This window comes from Cololabis saira, chromosome 2 (assembly GCF_033807715.1).
Source record: "Cololabis saira isolate AMF1-May2022 chromosome 2, fColSai1.1, whole genome shotgun sequence".
In the NCBI taxonomy this organism is placed as follows: domain Eukaryota; kingdom Metazoa; phylum Chordata; class Actinopteri; order Beloniformes; family Belonidae; genus Cololabis; species Cololabis saira.
The window spans coordinates 53,168,615-53,188,301 of NC_084588.1; the positions used below are offsets into that span (position 1 = coordinate 53,168,615).

Consider the following 19,687-nt stretch of genomic DNA (forward strand, 5'->3'; position numbering starts at 1 on the left):
AATTAAATAAATAAATAAAAGTAAATAAATACATACAATTTTACATCATAAAAAGATTGATTCATGCTCACCTTATAAGTGTAAGAGGAGATTTATTTTTGTTAAAGTTATTTTGGTAATTCAGGGTTGATTATTTTATAAATATATTCTTTATATTCTGATGTAAATCAGAGACTATAATTACTCTAGTCAGTTTATCTGTAGTGATTAGTCTGTTTTAGATTGGGCGGAGTGATACGCTACAGTACGGCACTAGGTGCTGTGTTGATGTTCTAAAATCCTACACTGTTGAGGGACATTAAAGTACACTGGAACTCAGCAGAAGTTTCCCCGTGTTTATCCTACTCACCACCCCAAAAAGGTTTAATTTAATAAGGTAAGGCTTAACTCTACACCAGCCTTACAGAAGTAAAAGTTCAGAGCTCAAAACGGAACCGCAAAACGGTACTAGTTTCTTCTGAGCGGAGGAAGATTGTGTCTTTTGTTAACCACAACTGAACTGTGAGGACACATCGCAGCGATGTCTCGTCTAATTTAACAAAGTGGTCATCTATTTATTTTCTTGTGGCTGTTTACTAGGTTAAATTGTGGGAACTTTGTGTGCACGGTCCTTTTTGTAACTGAAATGACCAATTTATGCAGCGAGGAAAGTCTGAACTTTCCAACTTTGAGACAATCAATCCTCCAACCAGGAAAAAGAAGCCAACGTTACAGATGGAAGTATTTATTAGGCCTCAATTTATATTCAGATGAAGAGCTCAGCAAAGCTGTGTGACGTGTGTGAATGCAGTAATGTTGAACTCCCGTCTTCCCGTGTGTGTGTTTCTGCAGCAGCAGTGGTCCAGCCTGTCTCTGCCTCCTCTGAAGAAGATGCTGCAGATGGCGGGACAGATCGCCGACGGCATGGCGTACCTCAACGCCAACAAGTTCGTCCACCGCGACCTGGCGGCCAGGAACTGCATGGTGGCCGAGGACTTTGCTGTGAAGATAGGAGGTAAAAATCACTTTCAGCAGAGAACCAGGGGTCGGATTCACCAATATGTTCTTAAGAACCATCTTAAGAAATGTCTTAAGATCTAAAATTAAGAAGTTCATAAGAAAGTTCTTAAGTGCAATTCCTCAATATTTTCTTAAGAACCGTCTTAAGAACTGTCATTTCTTACCAATTTCTTATTTTTCCTACTTGAGAACTTCTTAAAATATGTAATTGCATTGCGCGCGCCAACAAACCAAATTTATAGGTAGTTTGGTCTTAACTGTCAGTCACTCACTAAACATGGAGAAGGAGAAAAAGAGATGCACTTTTCAAGGTTATGGTGGATTAGATTAATGTGAGAAAAAAAATACTATTGGGGAAAATTAATAATAATTAACTACCACACTAACAAACATGCTAACAAACAGTTAACAGGCTCTTTGTGTAATTAAATACAAAGTATATCCTCAAACTATGACCTACTAGTCTAAACTTGTCTAAAATGTGTTGAAAAAGGTGATATTAGAGTCTTATTATTATTATTATTATTATTATTACCTTTTCACAGAAGAAATTTTAAGACAGGTCAAGGTTGTCTTAAAGTTAAGAAAAAATTCAAGAACAAATTTGAGAACTTTTATTTCAAGAATACCATTTATTCTTAAAAGCCTTGAAATAATCAGGAACATTTTAGGAACCTTCAAAGTGACAGTGGCGTAAAGTTGCTTTTGTCAACGAAAAAATAAAAATAGCAGTAGCACGAAGAAGAAAAATAAAAAATAGTATAAGAAAGAAAAGAGAAGAAAATAAGAGAAGAGATAACAGAAAGTGGAGAAACGTAGCGACAATCTGGAGAAAAGTGGGTGGAAGTTTGGCAGGTGAACCGGCAGCTGAGGAGAAGTTATGATACAAACTTCAAAATGATGATTTCAATGAGGCAAAATAACATGCTTTTTCTCTCGAATATATTGTTATAATCATTTGTTTCAGATGTACTGTCATTATTTTCTGTATAAAAATTTAATTTGGTGTTCAAAAAGTCTTTTTTCAAACTTGAGTCTTAAAAAAGAGGGGGTCGTCTTATAATCAGGGTCGTCTTATATTCGGGTCAATACGGTAAACTATTTTGAAATGCTGCCACGTTTAGTTCACCTTTTGAATCCACCAACCTCTTGGGGATGTTTTATGTGTTTGCTCCTGTGCCCTTCTGTCTAGACTTTGGCATGACCAGAGACATCTACGAGACGGATTACTACCGCAAAGGTGGGAAAGGTCTGCTGCCGGTGCGCTGGATGTCCCCCGAGTCCCTGAAGGACGGAGTCTTCACCACCAACTCGGACGTCTGGTGAGCAGACGCCTGCAAACACACGCCTGCAAACACACGCCTGCAAACACACTCCTGCGCCTGCAAACACACGCCTGCAAACACACTCCTGCAAACACACGCCTGCAAACACACGCCTGCAAACACACGCCTGCACACACACGCCTGCAAACACACTCCTGCAAACACACGCCTGCAAACACACGCCTGCAAACACACGCCTGCAAACACACGCCTGCAAACACACGCCTGCAAACACACGCCTGCAAACACACGCCTGCAAACACACGCCTGCAAACACACGCCTGCAAACACACTCCTGCAAACACACGCCTGCAAACACACGCCTGCAAACACACGCCTGCAAACACACGCCTGCAAACACACGCCTGCAAACACACGCCTGCAAACACACGCCTGCAAACACACGCCTGCAAACACACGCCTGCAAACACACGCCTGCAAACACACGCCTGCAAACACACGCCTGCAAACGCACGCCTGCAAACGCACGCCTGCAAACGCACGCCTGCAAACGCACGCCTGCAACAAACACACGCCTGCAACAAACACACGCCTGCAACAAACACACGCCTGCAACAAACACACGCCTGCAAACACACGCCTGCAAACACACGCCTGCAAACGCACGCCTGCAAACACACGCTCTGGTCTCATTCTTCCTGCACGTTGTTTCCAAAAATAATATATGATGACTGCTAGTACTGGGCGGTATGACCAAAAATTTATATCACGGTATTTTTCAGAATTATATCGGTTTCACGGTATATCACGGTATTTTTTTTTTCATGCACAACTGGGTGTTAACCACATTTTCTAATAATTTGGAAAGGAATTGCTGCAGTAAATTGACTTAGAATGGCCTATTTTACTGTCATGAGGAGGAAATATTGTAGAAAAACATTAATGTCCACACTAGTATAAATACAGGTTTGCATGGCCGGCACTTCTGATTCTAATGAAGTGAGAGAATCAGTCAGACAACACTTAAAGACTTTAAGTGTTGTTTGACTGATCTTTTACAAAATTACAAGGTAGAAAATATTTATTGAACATAAAAAACTGAACATGTTTTAATTTCCCAGCATTATGTTGTTTTGGTTCCACCTCCTGGTGAATGTTAGGTAAAATTCTTACGTGGTTACTTTTTGGTTGGCCAACGATTTATGTTTGTGGTGCAACCGTTACGGGAGCGGCCAGTCTATTTCCTTATATTACAACGCCGTTATTAATTGTTCGGTTTTTTTCCCACTTATTCCACCGAACACCGAAAGTGTTTTTTTGGCATTTTCGGCCGAACAATTTCAGTTACCGAACAATCGGTGCATCACTGCTGCTAAACAGTCCCCTCACAAACAGTGTCCAGCGGCGCTACGTTCCCAACGTTGTGTAGCTACTGTACATACTCACCGGTATTACGGTATATGAAACATTCATATCATAAGAAAAATAAACACCGGTATTCGGTATGAACCGGTATGAACCGGTATACCGCCCAGCACTAATGACTGCCACGCTGATAATGGAAGAAACGCTTGTCTCCCTCCCTCCCTCCCTCCCTCCGTCCGTCCCTCCGTCCCTCCCTCCGTCCCTCCCTCCCCAGGTCGTTTGGAGTGGTGTTGTGGGAGATCGCCACCCTGGCGGAGCAGCCGTACCAAGGCCTGTCCAACGAACAAGTCCTTCGCTTCGTGATGGAGGGAGGACTGCTGGAGAAACCGCAGAACTGTCCAGACATGCTGTAAGAAAACACGCACACCCCGCCGTGATGAGCAGTGTTGGGACTAACGTTACAGTAACGCCATTAGTTTTGCGGTAACTAATACTCTAACGCATTACTTTTTAAATTCAGTAACGCAGTTACCGTTACCAAAGGTGCGTTACTCCGTTATTTCTGGCTACAGTGAAGCTTTTTTTCCCCACATGCGGAAACCGGAGGAAACTAGTGTGTGTGTGTGTGTGTGTGTCCTTTCAAAAACATGACGTTCATGAGCCAAGAGAAGGCGAGGTTCGCAACGTGGAGATATTGTCATTACAGTAATCCCTGGTTTTTCGCAGTGGTTACGTTCCAAAAAGAACCTGTGGAAGTGAAATTCTTTTTACAATTGAAAAGGCTTCAAATGGCAGAGATCAGAACCGCCTCGCACGTATTCCACTGCTCTTCTGATGCTGCTGCATCCGGACTCTGTAGTGTCTTTTTCTCCTAAAGCTGCGGTGCAGGTGAGTTTTTTCGAGAGAAGAAAATAGTTATCGGTCGTTTTGTCGCTGTTTTTTCTTCTGGGCAAAAATATTCTTATAAACCGACACCATGGATTATATCTTAGACTGTAATGAACGATTCATCAAAGACTCCTGTTCTTGAGCTGCTGCTGAAGCTTATTGGCCGTTTTCAGCTTGTTGCTAAGCAACCAACGTTATTGATACAGGAAGTGAAGAAGCGGGGAGACTATTTAACCAATCAGAATGCAGAACACAAAGCACAATGCAAATCCATACAGTACCAGCTGAAATGAAGGCTAGAGGGAATTAATGGAGCATTTAAAATAATGTTTTTATTTAAAGTAACTCAATAGTTACTTTTCATAGTAACGCATTACTTTTTGGTCTAAGTAACTGAGTTACTAACTGAGTTACTTTTTTCATGAAGTAACTAGTAACGGTAACTAGTTACTATTTTTCAGTAACTAGCACAACACTGGTGATGAACGACGCTCCCACCTCCCTCTGTGAGCTTAGCATGTTTCCCTCCAGCTTCTATGCTCGGGGGTGTGTGTGGTCTCAATGTGAAACAGTCTCAGGGTGTTTCACATCTACCGTTAAAAAAAGAAGAAAAAAACGTACACTTCATGAGCATATCTCTGAGAAAGTTTCCTTAATTGCAGCGTATTTACTGAAGTTTCTGGGGCCACGACTGGTGCCGTTGTACAGTTTTGGATGTTGACACATCTGTTGCCTCATTTCTTATAGGATACATATTTTTATGCCAAAACACAGATGGGAAGCAGATGCTGCTGTCACATCTGTGCTCTTGCCAGTGAGTTTAGTTTAGGACAAAGACTGAACATATAACGGCTTCTCCGTCTCAGTACCGGTCCTGCAGAAACCTCACAGGATAAAAGCTGAACCCCAAAACTGTTCAGTTCATCAGAAACTAGAGCCCACAGACCCCCCCACCTTAAAAGGCCTGACTTTGCAGGAGAGGTAACGATATTTGTTATGTACAGTTATTTCCATTCTTGCCTTGTCGCTGTGATTTAACGTTTCCAGTCGCCTCTGGTGGCAAAAGATGAACTGATACGGATCTGAGACCTTTATTAACATTTAAGATGTTAATTATATTTGTTCATACACATCCAGAACAACAGAAATGTGCCATAAACTGGTGTGTATTTATTTAAATCCAGTTTGACTGAGGTGTCCTGTAGAAACGCGAGGTTTGTGTTTCAACATCAGCACAGTTACTGATTCAGGAAACCCCAGCGGTGCAGACCAGCTACAGTCAAACACCAGCTACAATCAAACACCAGCTACAATCAAACACCAGCTACAATCAAACACCAGCTACAAACAAACACCAGCTACAAACACCAGCTACAATCAAACACCAGCTACAATCAAACACCAGCTACAATCAAACCCCAGCTACAATCAAACACCAGCTACAATCAAACACAATCAAACACAATCAAACACCAGCTACAATCAAACACAACATCCCCGGCGACAGCTGAGGACCCGGCGTACGATGAACCGTCTAATCCAGGGGTCGGAAACCCAAAATGTTTTAGAGCCATATTGGACCAAAAAAACAAAAAAACAAATATGTCTGGAGCCGCAGAAAATGAAAAGTCTTGTATATACAGTAAGCCTTAGAATGAAGGCAAATGGTGAAAGTCGAAATGTCGAGAAAAAAGTTGAAATGTCAAGATTAATGTTGAAGTACAATCTAGAGAAAAAAGTTAAAATGTTGAGAAAAAAGTCGCAATGTCGAGAAAAAAGTCGAAATGTCGAGTTTAATGTTGAAATAATTTCGAGAAAAAAGCTGAAATGTCGAGAAAAAAGTTGAAATGTCGAGAAAAAAGTTGAAATGTCGAGAAAAAAATCGAAATGTTGAGAAAAAAGTCGAAATGTCGAGAAAAAAGTCGGAATGTTGAGAAAAAAGTCGAAATGTCGAGAAAAAAGTTGAAATGTCAAGATTAATGTTGAAGTACAATTTTGAGAAAAAAGTTAAAATGTCGAGACAAAAGTCGAAATGTCGAGAATAATGTTGATATAATTTCGAGAAAAAAGTCGAAATGTTGAGAAAAAAGTCGAAATGTCGAGTTTAATGTTGAAATTTCAAGAAAAAAGTTGAAATGTCGAGAAAAAAGTTAATGTCAAGATTAATGTTGAAGTACAATCTCGAGAAAAAAGTTAAAATGTTGAGAAAAAAGTCGAAATGTCGAGAAAAAAGTTGAAATGTTGAGAAAAAAGTCGAAATGTCGAGAAAAAAGTCGAAATGTCGAGATGAAAAAGGAAGAAAAAAGAAAAGAAGGAAGAAAAAAAGGGAAAAAAAGAGGAAAAAAGAAGAAAAAAAAACAAAAAAAAGAAAACCTGAAGAAAAGAAGAAAAAAAGGTCAAACATTTTTGAAAAAGCTCCAGGGAGCCACTAGGGCGGCGCTAAAGAGCCGCATGCAGCTCTAGAGCCGCGGGTTTAGACCCCTGTTCTAATCAAACCTCCGTAAACCTGTTGGATTCATTAGAAGGACGTAATGAATGTTAAACAGAAGTCTATGCAGCATTGGTTTAAGTGCAGCTGCAGCACAGCAGGTCCCATCACGCACGGGGTGACACGTCTCCCTGAACCTCTGGACGCCGACACGGACGAACAAAACACCAACACATGGGAAGAAAAAGTAGAAATAAATAATAGTAGATCTGAACCAGTGCTTGTTTCCAGATATTGGTCTTGTGCAATTTAAGTAACAACTACGGAGCTGACATACGGACAGAAGATCACGTCATCTCACACGGATCTGAACCAGATGGGGAGCGTTTTCTAGAAGGTTGCCAGTTTGAATCCCAGCTGAGGCCTGTCTGTGTGGACTCGATGGATCATTTTTTTTCGTGGTTCTTCGGCCTTCTCACGCAGTCCGAAAGCGTAGCATGTTAGGTCACCAGATTCAGCTCCTGCAGCTGTACAGAGTTGTTTGTTTCTGTGATGGACTGGCAGCCGGTCGATGGTTTACCCCGGTGGCTGCTGGGAGGATCTCCAGACTCTCCTGTGACCCGTTAAAGGACACACGTGGGGATAAAACATGAGTGAATAAGTTAAAGCACCTGCTGTATTTTCTGTTTATTTACAGGACTGTCTCAGAAAATTAGAATATTGTGATAAAGTTATTTATTTTCTGTAATGCAATTTAAAAAAACAAAAATGTCATACATTCTGGATTCATTACAAATCAACTGAAATATTGCAAGCCTTTTATTATTTTAATATTGCTGATTATGGCTTACAGTTTAAGATTAAGATTCCCAGAATATTCTAATTTTTTTGAGATAGGATATTTGAGTTTTCTTAAGCTGTAAGCCATGATCAGCAATATTAAAATAATAAAAGGTTTGCAATATTTCAGTTGATTTGTAATGAATCCAGAATGGATGACATTTTTGTTTTTGTAATTGCATTACAGAAAATCACAATATTCTAATTTTCTGAGACAGTCTTGTAGATGTTAAACAGAAGAGGTCCCAGGATGGAGCCTTGGGGAACTCCAAATGTGATTCTTGTCTGCTCAGATGTAAACACAAAGTACTTCCTGTTCTCTAAGTACGTTTTCAACCAGTGTAGTATCACTTCCAGAAAGACCTGTCCAGTTCTCCATATATAAATAAGATATTGTGGTCAACTGGATCAAATGCAGCTCTGAGATCCAGTAAAACTGAGACCGACAAGTTTCCAGCGTTGGTTTATTCAGACATACGTCATTAAACACTTTGGTCAGAGTCTCAGAGCTGTGGTTCTCTCTAAAACCTGGCTGGAAGCATCAGAGCAGTTGTTTTGTCTTATTTAGCTGTTGAAAAAACAGCTTTTTCAATGATCTTACTTAGAAATGGAAGATTTAAGATCAGCCTCTCGTCGTTAATTTGTGTCTTGTCAAGACTTTTCCTGCAGAGGGTGCAGATCCCGGGGGGGACATGTCCCCCCCAATTTCTGAAAAACATGAATTGCCCCCCCCCATAAAAATACCCTAAATTATTCAAAATTGAACAAATGTATTTTCAGACTTAAAAGGTTGAATATGTAGAATATTTATTAAAAATATATTTCTAAAAAAATAATACATCCACGGTGCGTTTTGAGGTTACAGAATGAAAGTATTGCTACTCCATAAATTATTTTTTTTTAGTCTGAATTAATATTTTTAGAATTTTTGACGGGCTCGACAATGACGTTTTGTCAACGTTCTGTTTACATTCGTACCTGCCCGTACTTGTACTTGTTTAGGGCTCCATATTTCATCCATATATCAATTGATCGTGCATAAAGTAGTCCCCTAGGATAAAAGGAAGACGGTGAGAAGAATTTGGGATGAGTAGACACTACATGCCCAAAACCCTTAAAATGATGATTTAGGAATATAACAGTTAAGTAAGCAGTGACACACACTGTTGGCTATTTAGGACAAATAAACAAGAAAGGTAAGCACAATAAATGATTCCCTGTGCAGTATTTTTTGGCGAGCCTTTACCAATTTATGGCATGGTATTAGTTGCATATTGGCAAAAAATTCTAAATTAAAATCAAGTTTATGTCGCCGCCAATCCTGACATCGGATCTGCGCCCCTGGTTAATTCCAGCTGTTTTCAGAGGCTCCAGAGACACACCTGAGGATGTTAATGACACCGTCGTGGTGATTCAGGCTGGATGCAGAGCTCTGTTCCAGCCGCTAGACCCCGGCCCAAGCAGCTCCGTCTCTGTGCTTTATAAACGGGCGGGGGTCAGTCATATAGGGGCGGGAGGGGTCAGTCATACAGCCATTTTAGCAACAGAGAGCAAACATTTGGCAAAAGTAAATATTGGCTTCTTGGTGGGAAACACATTTCCTCTGGCCGGGGTCGTTACTACAGGAGGAGCTGTGTACGTACGTGCGTGCGTGCGTACGTGCGTGCGTGCGTGCGTGCGTGCGTGCGTGCGTGCGTGCGTGCGTGCGTGCGTGCGTGCGTGCGTGCAGGGTGCCATTGATTGTGTGTAGGGGTTATTACACTTTCTTATTTTTCCTTTGCATATTTGATAACAATTTACAGAATTAATCTGACAATACGACACGACTTGAAAGATATTCAAGTCACGTCAACTTTATTGTTAATTCTGACATGTGCAACACAATTCAGGATCAGGATCGTCACCGGAGGCCTTAGGGTGCAGCTGCTAAACAAAAAAAACACAATGTGAAAATCTTAAGCAATAAAAATATATGAATGAATGAATGAATGAATGAATGAATGAATGAATGAATGAATGAATGAATTATTTTATTTTCATGTCCGGACATTTAAATGATCCATCCCTCATGGGATTACACAGACACATTAATTACATCAAAATATAACATTCCGGTGTGTAAACCACATACTTCCAGCTACAAATAATAATAATGATAATAAGCAGCAAAAAATAATAATAATAAATACAATTAAAATTAAAACAAAATAAAATAAAATATCCCACTCTAGAAAATGAACAAAAAAATAAAAAAATAAAAAAATTATGAAAAAAAAATATATGAAAAGAAGAAGAAAAACTATTTAGAAATATGTTCTGTGTGTACAGTATAAGACAGCAATGGGTGCAATTCTGAATTATATCCTGACCTGAACCTTCAGAATAAATGTCAGTACAGTTTTTCTATCCTTGTTAAGTTTTCCTTGTTGCTGATTTATTGTTTTAAACCATACATTTTGTACAAAAGTGACCTACCTCTTAAGCTTCTTTGGTTTATTTGTGGGATTTTCAGTTTCTGGATTTGAAAACTGGATTTCTCTTTGTTGCCTGAATTGAATTCACCGGTTGGTTCAACTTCTCCACAGACGGGGCTTCGCTGCTTTCTTACGGTGGCCGAGACCCGCCATTGCTGAAAATAAAAGTAACGCTGCAAACAGAAACAAACGCCGCTGCAAATAAAATAAACGCTTAGCAAATAGAATAAACGCTGCAAACATAGAAACGCCGCTGCAAATAAAAGAAACGCTGAAAATATAAAGAAACCCCGCTTCAAATAAAATAAAAAGTGACGCAAATAAAAAAGCCACAACGGAAGTGAATTACCGGGGACTGTTTTTGCCGACGCACCGGTGTTTTTATGCGAGAGGACACCAGTGTTGTTGTTTTTATCATTAATAATAATGCCAAGAATAATCTAAAGCGTGGATAACAATAGTTATTTGGATGAATGTGAAGTTGAAGCGTGTGTGGTGGTCAGGGACTTCTCCTCTCACGTAAAAAACACCGGTGCATCAGCAAAAACAGTCCCCGGTAATTCACTTCCGTTGTGGCTTTTTTATTTACGTCGTTTTATTTTCAGCAGCGTTTCTTTAATTTGCAGCGTTTCTTTAATTTGCAGCAGCGTTTGTTTCTACGACGGAGTATTAGGGCCAAACTAATACAAAAAAAAATAGGAAATTACGAGAATAAAGTCATAATGTTGCGAGAATAAAGTCGTAATAGAATAAAGTCGTAATATTACGAGGATAAAGTCGTAACATTACGAGAATAAAGTCGTAATATTATGAGAATAAAGTCGTCATATTACGAGAATAAAGTCGTAATTTTACTAGAATAAAGTTGTCATATTATGAGAATAAAGTCGTAATTTTACTAGAATAAAGTCGTCATATTACGAGAATAAAGTCCTAACATTACGAGAATAAAGTGTTAATTTATGAGAACTTTAACAGGAAGAGTGTGTTAAAATGTTGAACATTGAGCATCTTGTGAAGTCATATTTATATATTTATAATATACTTAATATTACGATTTTATTCTCGTAAGATTACGACTTTATTCTCATATTATTATGACTTTATTTTCGTAATTTCCTTCTTTTTTTTCTTAGTTTGGCCCTAATACTCCGTCGTATGTTTCTGTTTGCAGCGTTACTTTTATTTTCAGCAATGGCGGGTCTCGGCCACCGTACTTTCTGCTTATCATGACGGTACTAATCCTGTGTGTGTGTCTGTGTGTGTGTGTGTGTGTGTGTGTGTGTGTGTGTGTGTGTGTGTGTGCAGGTTCGAGCTGATGCGGATGTGTTGGCAGTACAATCCCAAGATGCGTCCGTCCTTCGTGGAGATCATCAGCAGCGTGAAGGAGGAGCTGGAGCCGGGGTTCAGAGAGGTTAGTTTCTACTACAGCGCCGACAACAAGCCGCCCGAAGCTCCGCCGCTGCACCTGGACAAGCTGGAGCCGCCGGCCGACGTTTCCCCGGACCTGCCTCCTCCCCCCGCGCTGCAGACGCCCCAGCACACGCCCCTGGCCCCGGCCACCCCGGGCCCGGCCCCGACGGCCCCGAGCTCCGAGGCCCCGCCCACCCCGGCACTGCCCCCCGGCTCCCCCACCGACGCCTGCACATCCAGCTCCGTCACGGACAAGCCGCCCTCCGGCCCCTCCGGCCCGCCGGCCGCCAACGGGCTCACGGGGGCGGGGCTTCCCCCCGGGGCGGGGATTCCCTCCGGGGCCGGGGCGGGGATTCCCTCCGGGGCGGGGATTCCCTCCGGATCTGGGGCCGGGTCGGCCGTCGCAGCGAGGCCTTCCATAGACGAACTGCCGCCGTACGCACACATGAACGGAGGACGCAAAAACGAGCGTGCCATCCCTCTCCCACAGTCCTCAGCCTGCTGATCTGACACACACACACACACACACACACACACACACACACACACACACACACACACACACACACACACACACACACACACCATCCATCCACCTACTGCCTCGAAGAACCAGATGTCTCCGTAGGTGGAATTATTATTACTTTTCTTTTCTTTTTTTACTCAAACGGAGGGAAACCTCCGGGACCGCGCGGCGGCCGCGGCTCCGACGTCGTGAGAAGCAAAGATCCACACGGAGGTGGAGAAGACCATCGATTCATGTTCTGCTGTATCTTCACACACTTTTTCCACATTTCTCTAGTTTCCGTTTTCTACCAGCTGGCTGTCAGACGTGACACTGCCCCTGCTGCTGAGTGGGAAGACCAAAAATTACTAAAAAACTTTCAAAAAAAAAAGGGAAGAAAGGAAAAAAACGGTAAAAGAAAGAAAAAAGATATATATATATATATATATATATATATAAATCACGTGGAGGACCTCTTTGTCGATTTGTGGCTGAACTTCTTTTATAAATTGTCATTTGTTACTTTTTTATGTGTTTCCAGATGGGGAAACAAAATGTGTCGGCCTTTATAAATGTTCGCTTTTGAACGGGCATTATGGTGAAAAAAGTTGCGCATATCTAACGAGTGAAGAAGCACTTCGGAGAGGTGTTTGAGTCCCGTCGCTCCGCCAGACGCCGGGTCCACCGCAGATCCGCTGAGACACGGCCACAGGGAGGATGGTCAGCTCTGCCAAATTTATTTGCCAAAACGGTACTTTTTTCAGATTCTCCAACACACGAACGGAAGGAACGGGAGCGAAAAGCAACCAAAAGCACTTTGATCTGCCACTCCGCCATCCTCCGGTCCTGCAGAACATCTCTACTCTTCTACTGCTGGCTGATATCGTAGTCTGGTTGATATCGTAGTCCCGGGCCCAGCATTTTACCTGGAATCGAGCCACATCTCCTCACAAAGTGCTGTTTCATTACGGTTAAAACCGCCAAATACAGTGAATTCAGAAGAAAAAACGACAACAAAAAAGGTCAAAATATCGGTCCGTGTACTTCGCGGCCATCCGTTTTTTGTTTTCAAATTACAAAATAAAAATAGAGAAATAAACCAAAATAATCTGTTTCCCATCTTTTGTTTTGAAAATAAAAAACGGAAAACGGATCGTTATCCGTTATCCGATTTCATTGATGTGTTTGAAAATGGAAATTGGGAATTAAAACAGCGAGTGGAAAACTCTTTTCTCTATTTCCTATTGGTTTCCAGTATGTTAGAGTTCAGTCCATGTTATTGATTATTGATTGGACGCTGCAGCTGAACGGACTGTCACAACATCACTGCAGTTTCATGACGGAGTGAAGACAGATTACAGATTAAACTCATGTTTCACTCCCAGGTTTCAGATTTGATTTATTTTCTGTTTCAACATTAAAAAAATCTGTTAATTTTCAATCTGATCAACAAAAGAACCAGGAATAACTTTCTTCATTTATTACTGCGCATGTGCAATCCCCCCATTTGTCCAATCCTTGTTTTCAGTATCCTCGGAAACCAATAGGAAATAGAGAAAAGAGTTTTACACGCTGTTTTAATTCCCAATTTTGATTTTCAAACACATCAATGAAATCGGATAACGGATAACGATCTGTTTTCAGTTTTTATTATCAAAACAAAAGATGGGGAACGGATTATTTTGGATTATTTCTCTATTTTTATTTTGTCATTTGAAAACAAAAAACCGATGGCGGCGAAGTCCACGGACCAATATCTCTCTATATCATAGACTGCAGAAGAAAAGCATGAAGCCGGACACTAATATGAACCTATAACGTCTTCAGAGGCGTCCGTGTTGTATACGAACAGGTATTTTTTTAGACTCGTCAGTACTCAACTACATTTACGACTTCTCTACGTGGACAGAGCATTTATGTACACACCAGTTGTTTGTCACTTTTCTAATTTTTATACAGTCGGAGACTTTCATCATCTACAGAAAGAAGCTGCTATTCCTTATTTCTCTTGTGGTTGTATTATAGTCGATATCTATATATTAAAAAAAAAAGAGAGAGAAAAAGATCCTTCAGGTTGGATTCAGCTTGGAACATTTCCACTGCAGTTATTTTTTTTTTTTTTTATGCTTGTAACTGTAAATTGTATCTGAACTGGGTTTTTTTTTTTTTTTTTGTGATTGCATTAAAGGTACGAACGATTTGCCTTATGTTTTGAAACACCAGTAATTTCCCCACGTCTGACCAGAGGACACGGACGGCGCCGGGGGCCGTCGGTCCTCCCGTTCCCTCAGGGTCCGTGGACTTCACCATCCGTTTTTTGTTTTGAAATGACAAAATAAAAATAGAGAAATAATCCAAAATAATCTGTTTCCCAGCTTTTGTTTTGAAAATAAAAAACGGAAAATGGATCGTTATCCGTTATCCGATTTCATTGATGTGTTTGAAAATAAAAATTGGGAATTAAAACAGTGGGTGGAAAACTCTTTTCTCTTTTCTCTATTTCCTATTCGTTTCGGGCGGGGGCGGGGGGTATGTTAGAGTTCACGCAGCTTTTTTTTTACGCTGCAGCTGAACGGACTGTCACAACATCACTGCAGTGAAACATGAGTTTAATCTGTAATCCGTCTTCACTCCGTCATGAAACTGCAGTGATGTTGTGACAGTCCGTTCAGCTGCAGCGTCCAATCAATAATCAATAACATGGACTGAACTCTAACATACTGGAAACGAACAGGAAATAGAGAAAAGAGTTTTCCACTCGCTGTTTTAATTCCCAATTTTCATTTTCAAACACATCAATGAAATCGGATAACGGATAATGGATAACGATCCGTTTTCTTTTTTTTATAATCAAAACAAAAGATGGGAAACAGATTATTTTGGATTATTTCTCTATTTTTATTTTGTCATTTCAAAACAAAAAACGGATGGCCGCGAAGTCCACGGACCCCTCAGGACGCGTTAACGTCTGCTCGCTAAGGTTTGGACGAACTCGATCCATCTCTAAACTTAGACTCGGCGTCCCAACGAAATCTCAGGTCAAAGAGGAAAGTTCCATGAGAGGGTTTCTGTTGTTTGGTGTCGTTAAACAGAGACATCCGGCGTGTCTGTACGTGTTAAAACTATGAAAAGGTCCCTCTATCTCAGTTGTAGCTGCATTTTTATTTTTATTTCTTTCACTGCTCAAGAATTTTTCTTTTTTTTTGTGGTTCCAGCACTTATCGTATGTAGCTGCAACAAAAAGTAGAAATCAGACTTTAAAAATAGAACTGAACGATTTGAACGATATTGAGTCTGTTTCAAATGCAGAATTAAGTTTTTTAATTTGATTTAATTCTTTTTTTTCTCACGTTTCTGCTCTTTATCGTCTTCAGCCAACATTTGATTTGGACATTTGTACCATCAAACCACACCAGCTCATAAAACCAGTGACTCGTTTCCTTCAACTATTTGTACAAGTTCATAAAAGTGCCAATAAGGTTCATTAGTTAATTTTAAAGGCTTAAAACTGATGCCAACAAGAGCGTTTTACTGATATTATGAAACTAAATACGTTAAAGGTCACAGCTTATGCCATTTTTTTTCAAAGGTTAACTCAATATTATGATGTTTGAAGGAAAGCGTTGCATACTTTGGTCAGACTGTAACTGTTAAAACTAAAAGAAAGATGCTTCACAAGGTTGTTTTTTTTTTAGTGTGAGGTCTTTTCCAGAAGTAGCTTTAGCTGCTTTTACCATAAATGATCCTTAACCTGATTATAAATTAGTTTTCTGTAGATTGGTTTACTCTGAAAACGTGCTGGTTGTTTGAAAGTAGCAGTTCTGTCTAACAATTGAAGACATCATCACACCAGCATCTAGTAAATAAATAAATAGGTAGAGAAATGTTGTGTGGAGACGGTCCAGAGCAGATTGTGAGCCAAATTCCCAAATGTGATAAACTATGAAGCAGTTAAGTTAAAGGATGTTGTTTTATTTTCCGTTATTCAACTGAGACGGTTTAAACTGTAAGAATTCAGTTTTATTTTTGACCGTACGTGATATTCTTTTTACTACTTTTTGTTTGTGTTTGAGTGCCACACACTCGGTTAAAGGTACGGTCAGAGTTAACGCAAAGCAAAATTTATTTTATGTAGCCGAGACTTTGTGTTTTTCTTTTTTGCCCCCCCCAGATAATCACCATCCAGAGTGGTTTATACGTTAGTGGAGTAGCTAATAAATACAAATGTCCTTTTTCATTCCGTTCATACGGAAGAGTATTAGGGCCACTTAGAAAAAATAAAAAGAATTCTGAGAAAAAAGTCAGAATTCTGACTTTTTTCTCAGAATGGTTTTTATTTTTTTAAGTGGCCCTAATACTCTTCCGTACGTTCAGCTGTTTGTAGAAGACTTTCCTGAATCGGGCCGAGCTGTCACCGTTACTATCGTGCAGCACTCGGAGGTCGTTTTATCTGAGACGTCATGAGTGACACTAAGGTTTCACAGCAGAGACGAAGGTTGAGGCGCTTCCCTTTGATAACACAGATATAAACGTTTGACCAGAGAACGTGAGCTACGTCTGAGCATTCAGGTTTAACCAAGAAACTCGTCAGATTTGGATTTGACCGAAGCGTAATCTGAGTTTTCTAGAGGCCGATTTGGCTCAAACAAATTTGGATTCCCTGTCCAGATCTGTTTTTGTTGTTTCTTTTTGTTGGTTTTTTTGTGTAAATCACTGTACACATTTCTTTACAAGATGTTTCTTCCCTCCTTTGGAATATTTTTATGTTCTTTTTGCTGTTTTGGGGGAAGGTTTTGTTATTCCTTCAACCATCCATCTACCTCACTTCTTTTTTTTTTCTTTTCTAATCTATTTACATGTACAGTAAAAACATCTCATCTTTCTTTGTTGTCTGGCTGTAATGACAATCTCAATGGGTTTTGTTCAACATGGTCAAATTCAAACCACAAACCAAACCATCTTGGAAGCAGGGCAGCGTTTCAGAGGAGCGTTTCAGGGCAGCGTTTTCAGAGGAGCAGACGGGCTCACGCAGGCCGCTTTTGCTCGGACTCTGACGCGACGGAGGGGCTTTTATTTCTCAGATGTTTGGCTGTGAGGATGGGAGAAGGAGGGGCTTCTCGATCTTTGCTTGAATTTGAAAAAGGCCAATTGGATTAAATTCCAGTGTTTGAGATAGAAGCAGGGTTTTCTGAGGGAGCAGCCAGTGGATTCACTGTTGTCTTTAAAGTGCACGTGTAACTTGTCATATTGTATTTTTGATAATTGCCAGAAAACCCACCGAGGACTCTGGACACGGTCGCTTTTTAGTGAGCCGGCGATCTTTCCTCCTTCATTACTGTGTCACGTTGGGAGAATTTTGACACTTAAATATTGGTATATGCTGGACTGCAAGCTGACAGCCAGCTGTTTTCAGAGCGGCAGTTTAAAAGCCTTTTCTAACCAAGTCATTACTGGGCCTCTTTCATTATACCGCTCATCCTTTTTTTCTTTTTTGATACGTTTGTTGGGGTTTTTTTGTTGTTATTTGCTGCTGAAAGTCGAGCTAGGTGGAACACAAGGTAGATTTGTTTAACCGTTTGTTTAAGAAAATGTGACCTTGGATCGAGGCGATCATCTCTACTAACTTTTTGTTTCAAGTTTGTTAAAAATGCCGGAGTGGAACCTTCTGGACTGTTCCTGGTCCGTAGACCTGTTTCCATCGTGATAAAAGTTAAATAATTAAAAAGCTTCCCATTTATTTTTTCTTTTTATAAGTTTATTATTTTTTCCCTCCTTTTTTTGTGTGCGTTTTCCTCTCGTCTCAGCACGGCAGTTCCCACCACCACACACTAATCACATTCTGGGGGCCAGGTTGGTTATATCAGTGTTTGTGGTCTGAGTTTTGCCTGATTATTATTATTTTTTTCTTTTTCTCTTTACCACTGGAACACCTCACGGAGCCGACATAAAATCAATCAAATTTCATCTTTTTTTTCTTCATTTCTTCTTTTTTTTTTGTTACATTGAAGGTCAATATATTTTGAAATATGTAAATTATTCATAGCCTTCCAGGTCTTGCATTTCAGTTGAAATGATCTGTTTGGCTGAGTTTCTGTTTGGTTTTTCTTTTGTATATGCTGTTGTAAAATTTTTCCTGTTCTGAATATATTCTGAGTCCTGGGAAAAATGATTGGCTGAAGGAAAAAGAGAATGTCTATTTCTCTGATTTCTTTTTTTTTTCTACACAGATTTAAAATGAATAAAACTGTATGCAAACTGTTTTACTGCTCGTCATTTCTACGGTTTTTTTATCATTTTCTTACAGATTATTTATATTATACAGCTAAGAGAATATTTGATTGCACTTTGATTGCACTTTTGATTATTTCACTTTTATGCAAATTATTAAAATTATGTCACTTATTTATTCAATTGTTGGTATACCAAAAAATCGACCAAAAAAAAACTGACACTAGTTGATCAGCGGGGAGGTTTTCATGGTTAAATCTTTTGTATAAAATGGCTAAGAATAATACTAGTAATACAGACTCAATTACAGCTCCAACAGTGTATGGTTAAAATATAAATATAAATATTAACAAACATAGATCTGAATTTTAAGAGTCTTTACAACGGGAGACTGCCCACTTATTAGTCATGTCTTGATTATTTTTGCTTTCTTAGTCCAATGTTCAAATAATAATAAATCATCTGATGGTCAAGGACAAGGATTAAAATGCAACTCAATTGCATTGATTTCACATAGGTAATAGTTAATTTGCATAGTATAGTTTTTGTATTTCAGGATACAATTATGCAAGTAGTTAACTGTACAAGTTTCATGTTCAAATAACAAGTATGCTATAATGACCTGAAAGTAGTATAACAATTATTGAAAGTATTAATATTCAAAATAATATAATGGAGTCGGAGAAGCTCAGCTGTATTATTTTATTATAAGCATTATTGCTATTTTAGTTTAAACGTATGGAAGCATATGAGGGCCTATATTCAAATTAAAATGCAAGACATAACCACCATACCGGCACTCTTCCTATCTTAAATCACACCCAAGGCCTTTTCCAGCAGTGACTGAAAGTCGCAGCGGTTCTCACTCAGAAACCTGCTGCTTATATCCTCACAATCAGAGTTAAACTACCTTGTAAATGCAAATAACCCACGGCAACAGATTCAATCTTAATGGATATATCTTTTTATTGAACATTTTAAAAGTTTAGAATAAAAAAAACACACAAATAAAAGTAGCATGTTTAATATGTTGTCAAAACTGAAGACGTATCTGTTTAGGACGGCATTTGGCTCTTAATAGTCACTTTTAAGGTAATTTTGACCAATTTCTGGATTTTATTGGGGTTTTTACTAGTTATTTTTAATCTTTGTGTGTGTAATTAGATTTTTCAAGACTGCTCATTCTTGTACTCAATTCAAATTAAAAAGAAAAAGACGTTTGAGATTTAATTTTCAAATTTTGGACTTAAAATTGAATATT

General features: G+C 39.6%; 1 protein-coding gene across 1 annotated transcript in view; it reads left to right on the forward strand.

Annotated features, from left to right (window-relative positions):
* Positions 1-13,243, forward strand: part of LOC133464921 (insulin-like growth factor 1 receptor) — a 121,117-nt gene extending 107,874 nt beyond the window's left edge. The window contains exons 18-21 of the mRNA XM_061747129.1: positions 832-994; positions 2,192-2,321; positions 3,925-4,059; positions 11,589-13,243. Coding sequence (XP_061603113.1) covers positions 832-994; positions 2,192-2,321; positions 3,925-4,059; positions 11,589-12,198 — 1,038 coding nt within the window. The 3' untranslated portion in view covers positions 12,199-13,243. The remainder of the gene's footprint in view (positions 1-831; positions 995-2,191; positions 2,322-3,924; positions 4,060-11,588) is intronic.
* The last annotated feature ends 6,444 nt before the right edge of the window (positions 13,244-19,687 follow it).